At 50.7% G+C, this 9870-nt stretch overlaps 1 protein-coding gene across 5 annotated transcripts in view; it reads right to left on the bottom strand.

Annotated features, from left to right (window-relative positions):
* Window positions 1-881: 881 nt before the first annotated feature.
* TRPV4 (transient receptor potential cation channel subfamily V member 4) overlaps window positions 882-9870 on the bottom strand; it is a 48710-nt gene continuing 39721 nt past the window's right edge. For 4 of the 5 annotated variants that reach the window (XM_081836510.1, XM_081836509.1, XM_081836511.1 and 1 more), the window contains 5 exons: window positions 8544-8610; window positions 5482-5798; window positions 4468-4595; window positions 3056-3177; window positions 882-1672 (listed from right to left, as the gene is read on the bottom strand). In XM_081836510.1, the coding sequence (XP_081692636.1) occupies window positions 1515-1672; window positions 3056-3177; window positions 4468-4595; window positions 5482-5798; window positions 8544-8610 (792 nt within the window). In that variant the 3' untranslated portion in view covers window positions 882-1514. The remainder of the gene's footprint in view (window positions 1673-3055; window positions 3178-4467; window positions 4596-5481; window positions 5799-8543; window positions 8611-9870) is intronic. The other variant, XR_014150500.1, reaches the window with a different exon arrangement.

Below are 9870 nucleotides of genomic sequence, written 5' to 3'. Positions count from 1 at the left end.
ACCATCTGCATGGCTGCCACATGGAAGGGGGTGCAAGCTTGTTTCCCCCTGCTCTGGAGGAGAGGATCCAAACCAATGGAATCCACTTACAAGAAAGGAGATTCTGACTAAGCATTAAGGAGAGTAAGAGCTGTTCAAGAGTGGAACAGACTCCCTGGGAAGGTGGAGGACTCTCCTTGGAGGTTTTTAAGCAGATGTTTGATGGCCGTCTGTCAGGGATTCTTTAGCTGTGATGTCCTGTATTGCAGGGAGTTGAAATAGATGACCCCTGGGGCCCTTCTAACGCCACCATTATCTGATTCTAGTATTCTGATTCTGGGAATGGCAGCATGCAGCTGAGCCCCAACACCCCATCAGCTGGACCAGGGTGGTGCACCTCAGAACTGCATTGTTTTAGCAGAAGCTTTTCACCAGGCAGGGTCCCAAAGTCCAGAAGGTGGACGAGGAAGCCTGTAGGCCTCCTGATGTTGATGGACTGCAACGTCCACCATCCCTGACCATTGGAGTTGGGAGTCCAACAACATCTGGAGGGCCGCAGGCTCCCCATCCCTGGCACACACAACCCCTGCACTGTTTCTAAGCATAGGACCACATGATTGTGCTGCTCACAAACTCAGGAGCTGTTGTGGGGGGTGCAGACTAAACAGATCTATTTGGAAGAACAGTGTCTCTGGAAAAAAAATGGCACAAAGAAACTTTGGGTTTTCTGTGCAAACTGAGCAGCTGAGAGGGAGAAAGAGGCCTCCTTGGGAAGGGGCTGAGGGGGCCCAACATGGGGTGAGATGCAGCAGTGTGACTTGCTCCCAGTGACCCGGCAGACTCCCTGCCTGTTGCACGCTTGCCCCCCACGCTCTCCACCAGGCAAGACAAGGAGGGGCAGCTGACATACTTTGGCTTTTATTACTAAATAAATAATCAGATAAAACCTGTGCAAAATAAAACTATTTGGAGTAAGAAATGCAGCAGCCCTTGGGCCATTTGCCCCGGCTCAGCATCACAGAAGTTAACCCTGAATTTAGAGCCCGCTTGGACGCAAAGAGCCACTCCAGGAGTCACTGGCCACTTCAAACAGCCCCCGCAAGAGTCACTGTCGCCACCCAGCCTCCTGTAACGTCAGTGCCATGGAGCTCGTAGCCTGACCGCACAGGATGATGTTCCCAGTCACCAGCCTCTGCAGCTTCCACCCACTGGCGCATAAATTGGTATTGTGACAACTCTGTTTTTTGTGTTCAAAAGCAAACCCATAAAGATGTGCCTCTGCTGTCCACCTCAAGTTGATAACCTGGGGAAGGCTCCTCCCCCTGCATGCTGCTCTGGAGGAGGCAGGTGGGCCACATTCTGCAGACTACAAGTGGGACCCTCGCATGAAGGTGCAGGAGCAAGAGGAAGCTCCCTCCACATGGGCTCCAAGCGGTGCTGTGCCCGCCAAGCGCTTGCAGTGGCAAAGAGGCTAGGCAGCTTCTTGATCCCAGTCCAGAGACCAGCTCCCTCTGCCCCTGCTCCTTGCGCATCCATTAGATGTGGGAGTCCTCCTTTCTCCAGCTCTGGGGGTAGCTGGGCTTGTGCTCATTTGCTGCAGGGGAGCGCATGCTGTCCAGGGGAACCACCACCTCATCTGGCTGCGAGTTCTTGTTCAGCTCCACCACCCGCGGCACCACGGTGGACCACCGATCTACAGGGAGAGAAAAAGAATCACAGAATCATAACACTGTAGGGTTAGTCCAATTCCCTCAATGCAGGAATCTCAACTAGATCATACATGACAGGTGGCCATCCAATCTCTGCTTAAACACTTCCAGGGAAGGAGAGTCCGAGGTTGTCCATTCCACTGTCCAACAGCTATCACTGTCAGAAAGTTCTCTCTAATGTTTCGTTGGGATCTCCCACTTTGCCATTTGAGTGCATTGGTTTGGATCCCACCCTCTGGAGCAGGAGAAGACAAGTGGGCTCCATCTTCCAGGCAGCTATCCTATCCTGTCCTTCTTTCAGTCTCCTCTTCTCCAGGCAAAACCTTCCCAAATCATAGAATCAGAGAATCAGAGAGTTGGAAGAGACCACAAGGGCCATCAAGTCCAACCCCCTGCCAAGCAGGAAACACCATCAGAGCACTCCTGACATATGGTTGTCAAGCCTCTGCTTAAAGACCTCCAAAGAAGGAGACTCCACCACACTCCTTGGCAGCAAATTCCACTGTCAAACAGCTCTTACTGTCAGGAAGTTCTTCCTAATGTTTAGGTGGAATCTTCTTTCTTATAGTTTGGATCCATTGCTCCGTGTCCGCTTCTCTGGAGCAGCAGAAAACAACCTTTCTCCCTCCTCTATGTGACATCCTTTTATATATTTGAACATGGCTATCATATCACCCCTTAACCTCCTCTTCTCCAGGCTAAACATGCCCAGCTCCCTTAGCCGTTCCTCATAAGGCATCGTTTCCAGGCCTTTGACCATTTTGGTTGCCCTCCTCTGGACACGTTCCAGTTTCTCAGTGTCCCTCTGCCGTTTCCCACAAAGGAGGCTTGGCCTCCACCGTTCCACTTGGGCAGAGCAGAGAAGCCTGCCCTGCCCCCTCCCTGGGTTCTGCACAGCCTCCAGCACCAAGTGCCTCTGATTTGGGGCAGGACAGCTGCCTCTGGACTTCTTCATCCCCCCAGCAACACTTTTGCTGTTTCTACCAACCTGGTGCCTACCAGGTGTTTAGAACTACAACTCCCAACCACCCAGATCTGCTGCAGGGCTCCAGGATGGCAAAGCAGTGGATCACATCCCCCATCCAGCTGCCAGAGCCTCTTTAACCCTCATCTCCACCAAGTGGCATCGGGAATCCTTCCTGCCTCCAACTGCAGAGTCAGCGCAGCCTCTTCCATGAATTTGTCCTGTCCTCTTTTGAAGCCATCCAAGGGGGGGGGCATTGCTGCCTCTTGGGGGAGCAGGTTCCTCCGTGCAGACTCTAGAAGCACCCCACTCTCCTGTGAGCAAGCTGACAGCGCCTGCTTCCAGAATGCCCCCCAACCCGTGACCCCTTCCAGCCCTCCCTCCTGCAATCAGCAGCACCTACCTCTGCGGAGGCGGCCCACTGTGTGGGAAAAGCCATAGTACTGGTAGGTGTCGCTCTTGCCAGGGTCCTCATTGATGATGCCCAAGTTCTGGTTCCAGTGAGACCAGTTCACCTCGTCCACTCTAGGAAGGAAGCATTGTGGCATTTGAGGTATTGGCAGGGGGAGCGGGGAGAGAGAGGTCATCCTGGGCGGTCTGAAATGTTTAGCACACCTGGTTTAGCAGACCTGGACAGTGCTATAGAGTGGTTAGAGTGCTGGACTAGGACTCCCTGCTCAACTGTAAATCTCACAGTGTAACCTTGGGACTGTCACAGCCTCTTGGCCTCACCTACCTCACAGGGTTGCTGTGAGGATAAAGTGGGGAGGAAGAAAGCCACATCTGCCGCCTTGAGCACTTTGGAGAATATGGTGGGGCATCGATGTGATAAGGGCGGGCAGGCAAGGCATGTCGCTCCAGAGCAGAACATCTTCCTTGAATGTTCAGTCTCCAGCAGCATCTCCAGGGAGGGCTGGGAAAGGCTCCCTCTCTGAAACTCTGGGGAGCCAGTCAGTGAGATCTGACTCTCTGCAGAAGGCAATGTCCTGCACTCCTGTGCCAAGAAAGGGCCTGGGACCATCTTCCCTCAAAGCTTCAGACCTGGTTCAGGGTCTAGATCCTCACCCCACCCCTCCAATGCCATCCCAAACACCCCTCACTTCTGGCTCTCCTATATCCCTATGTTGCTCTCTCTGCACCATGAAGGGTACTGACAAAAAACAGCTGGTTTGGGAGCGCTGTCTAATTTAAAACAGGCATTGCCTGCCCTGGTCTTAAAATTATAGGGCAGAATACAAAAAAGAAAAAAGATTCCATTTTGGAGAGCACCTTCTAAATGTTGGAAAGATCTCTCTCTGCTGATGTAAGGCTTTCTGCAAAGCGTCCAGAACCCACAGCATTTGCTGAGGCAAAAAGGAAGGCTGTGCGTTTCAGAATGGGTGCACCCGAGGCTTTTTTCAGCCGGAACTGACCAGAACTAAGTTCTGGCACCTCTCAAGGGGGCACCATTGCCATTCTAAGAGAACAAGGGAGGCGTTCGTGGCAAGTTCTGGTGCCCCTTTTTCTAGAAAAATAGCACTAGGTGCACCTGTGTGCCTGTAGGAGTGCAGAAAATGTAACCCTAATCCAGGATGCAGTTCCCTGAGTATCTCAAGTGCCTAGTCCTCATGGGTGTGACGAGATGGGTGGTTGGGAGGGCACGGGCAATGCCTGCTGACACCCCAGGTGGGGGGAGGTTTTCCTTGGGGCAAAATTTGGTTTGTCACCCAGACTGGCGCAGAATTTCCAGCAGACAACTCTGGCTCAAGGGCCTAATCCAGAAATGGAAAGCATTCAGTCAACGTCTCCCTCTCCCATGGGGACTCTCGCCCTTACCTGAAACACCACCTCCGGTCCGGCGTCCCATCCAAGGACTTCCCAACGGTGACCATCTCTCCTGAGCGGAAGGCTTTCCTGACAAACACGGGGAAGAACCTCTCAATATCCAGAATGGTGGTCGCCCACTGCAAGCAGAGAAGTCAGGAGAAGTATGAGAGTCCACTCCTGACCGGGTCTCAGTGGCTCTACTGATCCAGATGTCAGTCTCAGGATGACACCCTCAGGCTAATCCAAGGGCAATTCAGGCAACCCACTTGATGCAAAGAACTTGTTAAATTATTTTTTTGAGTATCTGAATTATAGCCAGTCAAAACTATGTTGTCGGAAGTGATCTATTGCCTCTGCAGCCTTTTTGGATGCTACCAATGCTGAGGTCATCTTAGCATGGAGCCAAACCACACGAGAAAGTCCATTTGTTGGAATCAACCTTATTCAAACTCAATTTCATACTATTCATGAAAACAGCAAAAAACAAACATCAGCAACAAATCCCCACCATAATGTCTTCTACAACTTTTGCCTACACTATAAAGCTCCAAATTTATCAAATCATACTAATTTTTTCCAAGAAATGATAAAGGAATCCCGCATTGCAAACCTGTGATTTCTTGTATTGTTTTGACAGTGCACTGCCTTTTACTAAGCCACCCCCTTACAACTGGGTTTTGTCCAGGCTTTAATTGAGATCTGAATGGGGCACCGGCGGCCCTCTTGCCGGAGTCCTCTCTGCCCCAATCAAGCAGGGCGGGAGTTCAAGTCTAGAAGCAATGGAAGAGATGCAAGCGTCCCATTCCTGTGCTATGAAACTTCAACCTATTATTATTATTTATTACATTTGTTACCTGCCCTTCACTAGCAGATTCCAGGGTGGGTTACAGCAGCTTAGAATTCAGAACTCAAGACAGTTAAATTGCATTGCATTCACGAGCACAGGGGCGGTTCCAGAGCATCAAGGTGTGTTCTGGCCCTTTGCAAGCCCACCGGCTGACTCCACCGCAGCGACTTGCCTACCTGCAGCTTCCAGATCTGCTTGCTCTCTTTGGACACCTGCCCCACGGTCTCCCCCATGAGGGCGATCAGCATGTTCAGCAAAAGGACGAAGGTGAGGATGATGTAGGTGACAAGGAGGATGACAAAGACCCCAGGGTACTTGGCGTTCTCGATCATCTCCAGGTCCCCCATTCCGATGGTCAGCTTGAAGAGGTCCAGGAGGAAATTGCTGAAGGTCTTGCTGTCCCGGCAGGAAGGGTAGGCAGGGGCTGTGCAGTTGGAGCGCTCCTCGTTGCAGGCCTCGCTGCTGGGGCAGGGGTTCAGCAGGGAGACCAGCGCTGCAGGAAAGCCAAGGAGGCAGCACTGAGCAGTTGCACTAGCCAAGGGAGTCTCCCTGGGAGAGCTGCTAGGCCAGGAGTTACCATCCAGGGGCCCTCTGGGTGCTGCACACTGAGCACTGGCCATTTGGCTGACTGGGGCTGATGGGAGCTGGAGTCTAAATGATCTGGAGGGCACCACGTCGCCTTCCTCTAGATGAGAACGTGGTGTCAAGGCTAAACAGTCCCAAATAGAGTCACACTTCAAAAGCTGCATTCATAGGACAGTTTAGTCCATTTTATTCTTATTGTCATTTCATCACTGAATTTATATTCCACCTTTTTTTCTCCAAGGAGCTCAAGGTGCACAGGTCTCCTCCTCCTCCTTTAACTCCCTCAATAATCCTGTGAGGTAGGTGAGGATGAGAGTCACCCAGTGAGCTTCATGGCCAAGTGGGGATTCAAACTCTGGTCTCCCAGGTCCGATCCCAACACTCTAACCACTGCGCCACACCACCTCCCATTTTCCTGAAGTTTTCCTAACTGCTCAATTTCTGCCTCATATTTGGGCTTTCACATGATGTAAAAGCCACTGCCAGAAAACTAATGTGTTATTTGATTCCAGCAAAAAACAAAAATGGTGCCGATTGTCGGGCCTCCCCCCCCCCCCCCCCCGCCCAGCATGAATGAAATTTAGCACATCTTGGTCACAAAGCCATAGTTCACAGCAACAGGCATGTCGTGCAGAAGGCTAATCAGAAAACAGGGCAGGAGTTCTAACCTCAGGAAAATTTGCACAATATTCACAATGTCTGAAGGCACCCAAAGTGGTGTTGTCCCTTCTTTGAATATTTTTTTACAGCAGTGCTTCTAGTTTTAAATATTGTTGGATTTAGAAGCTGGGAGGGGGGAGAAACAAGGTTTAAAAATACCAAGCCTGTCATCAAACTCCAAATGTTTATCTATAGGAATTAAACCTGCCTGCCGACTGAGCGCCAGAAAAAATTCAACCAATTTGAGCATGAAAATTCACTCTATTGAGCATGCAAAATTCAAATCTCAGCTTTAGGTGGGCAGAAAATAGCAACACTAGGTCATCCCACTTCTTTTGAACAGGACCATTTTTAAAAATGCTTCTCCAAATGATTTTAAATATCGACCAAAATGTGGCAATGCAACACAATCCTGAGGGTGACCAGAGTGCAGAAGAAAAAGGACTCATTTGGGAAAATATGGAAAGTGTTTGTTTACTATACAATTGTAAAGGCTAAGTCTGCCCCCCACCCCGATATACTCTATCCCAGTGGCTCTCCCCTTAATTCCATAAACTCGTCCCCAGCACCCCTACCTTACCCTATAGAAAGCATTATTCAGTATAGCGGGTTGCATGACCAACCAAGGAAGGTATTAACAAAATAAAACCCCAAACCGCAACAATTAGTTGCGCCTTTATTCAAAATCCATTAAAAACTATTTTGTTTAATTACGTCAATAAATTGATGGACTTGCTGCAGTGATGGCAGCTTATGCCTCCAGCGCCCCCTGCTGCCTGCCTGCCTCTTATGTCAGGGACTGGGCTGAACAGGAGGAATGGGAAGTGAGGCCTCGTCTGATCAGCTCCTCTCAGAAGAGGAGGAGGAGGAGGAGTGGGGCGTTTCGACCCTGTGTCTCCAGCAGTTTCAGGAGGAGAGGGAGACAGGTTGATGTACAGATGAATGAGAAAATCCCTAGTTACAAGATGGGGGGGTTAGAGAGCAGACAGCAGAGACCTCCCTGGAGAGTCTGGGAGGCCCCCCTGGTCCAAGGGCTCGCTGGTCCCTCCATGTTCAAGAACAGAAAATGCGGGGATGTGACTCCTGCGACTTCCCGTAGGTTTCCAGGATGTTGTGGGAGACGGAAGAAGAGGGACTCAGAGAAGCCAACGTCTCCTATGCGTGGAGACATGGATCCTCTGTCTTGCAACCAGATGACTGAATAAAAAACCATAAAATACGAACTGTGTGTTCTTCTTGCCTCTGAGGCTGCTGGGGGAGGGGAGGATACTCCACGACTGACATCTTAGCACCCCTAGGAAATCCCACGGCCCCCCAGTGGGCAGGAGACCCCTCTTTGGACATTCTGAGTTATCTCTCCATTTCAAAACTCCATAAAATACAGAGGAAGGAAGTTATAAGGTTGTCTAGTTATTGAGCTGCTTCAAAACTCCAACATCAGTAACTCACCCTTTGCAGCTGTCTCATTTCGTTTTTAATTTGTATTTCATAACTATTCAATAAATAAATATTTTTAAAACAAACCAGCATCTGCCTGGGTGGGTAAGTTCATTCAGGAAAAGCAGTCGCAACTTGGCTGTTCAGGAATGTGGTTGGGTGACTGAAATGTTCTTTCTGTTTTGCTGCTAACCAGACTTGTTAGATTTGCTGTTTTGAGTTTTGTGGTTTCCAAATTGTAATTGATTTGTTTTAATTTATGTGCTAATTGATTGCTTGATGTCCAAGTCTCACTAATAAACATTTGGAAGCGCCATAGAGCAGCTTGTCAGAGTCAGCATCTTTTACACCTTGGAGGCTGTTTTTGAAAACCTCAAAATCCAACAGTATTTGTGTCAAGGAATGTTGCTGCCCAAGAAAAGCCTTGGCAATGCCCCTTTCAAACTTTGCAGGTATGTGAGGAGCTTGCTCAGCTGAGCAGCAGGACACAGATTTTCAAATATAGGAAAACCAAGGAGCCCAGTTACCAGCACTCCGAAAAGGGCAGCCATCTTACCAGACGCGTAGCCAATCATGAAAAGCACATAGACCAGCAGGAAGCGGAAAAGGTCCTTGAACAGGATCTGCAACCAGAGAGGGAAGGCAGCCACTAAACACACCAGGCTGAATGTTTGCAGGCAAAGGCTCAAGGCAGCTGCTTCTGGGATGAGCCCCACATTAGTCGCCTAACAGTCTGAAGCCAGAGTGAGGAGATTCAAGGACAAATGTGTCCTTCAGTGCCGCTCCCTTCGGCCCTGATTCACACCCCCGTGTTCCTTCCTGACTGGGATGTGCTCACCTGTCGCAGAGGCAGTAAAGCACACCTGGAAACTGCCTCTTGGCTATGGCCAGAGATGTTGGCAGGCCCTGGGGGGCCAAAATCTGGCCCTCTGTGCTGCTCTGTCTGGCCCTCAGAACCCTCCCCAGGGCACACCTTTCACTGGCCCCAAATGCCTGCCTGGAATGTGTCTTTGACCTCTGGTCAAGCCTCTTGCTTGCCAGGAGTGAGGGGGGCATGGGAGCATGTGTAGAAACGGAAGATAAAAATTGCATTTGTTGCTCTGCCCACTTCCGCCTCCAGCCCCACCCATCACTGCCAAGCGGCCCTTGGGAGGCTGTCCAGAAGGGAAAGTGGCCCCTGGGCTAAAAAGGGTTCCTGCTTCTGATCTGAAGGAACGTTTGCAGCAAGGAGCCAGAGCGAATCTTGAACGATTGGAGGGGTGGTGGCAACACCCCACATTCCACAAGTGTTCCACAACTTGGGGACCAAAACAGCTGCTTGACACCATCAGTCCTTAACCTCCAGGAATCAGCAGCTGTATATCTGAACACAGGGCATGTGCAGAGGTTTCTTTGGTCCCCCCTGTCAAGCAAGCGCAGGGTGGGGGGCACTCCACTCTTGTTCTCCAGCAACGCTGGGGGAGCTTCAGGTTCTGAGGATCATGCCAGCCCCTGCGCTGCAGAGTTCAGCACTGCCCAGAGTGGCGGGGGGGGGGGGGACCAAGGCTTCACAGTGCCCTTAGGATAAAGTTTGTTTGAGACTCTGTTTACTAAGGCAAGACGGTTGCCCCAGAGAAGACCCCATCAGCCACACCCTCTTCTGAGCAGATTGACAGGGTGCTCTGCTGAAGCTTTTAGAGGGATGACAAAGCACAACCTGGTTTCTAAGAAACCATGAAAAATTGGTTTTGCAAGGATAAGCACACAGGAATGCAGCCTTGCTGGTCAAAACCCTCAGGCATCCCACAGTCCCTTCAGCTTTTCACCCACCTTCAAATAACCGGCCAGACCTCCTCCAGCCCAAGGTCCTCACAGGCCCCGGACACTGCGCTCTGCTTTGGCTC

The sequence above is a fragment of the Podarcis erhardii genome (genome assembly GCF_964252035.2).
Source record: "Podarcis erhardii genome assembly, chromosome: 13".
In the NCBI taxonomy this organism is placed as follows: domain Eukaryota; kingdom Metazoa; phylum Chordata; class Lepidosauria; order Squamata; family Lacertidae; genus Podarcis; species Podarcis erhardii.
The sequence above is the reverse complement of the archived record's forward strand: the minus strand, read 5'-3'. Positions and strand labels throughout refer to the sequence as shown.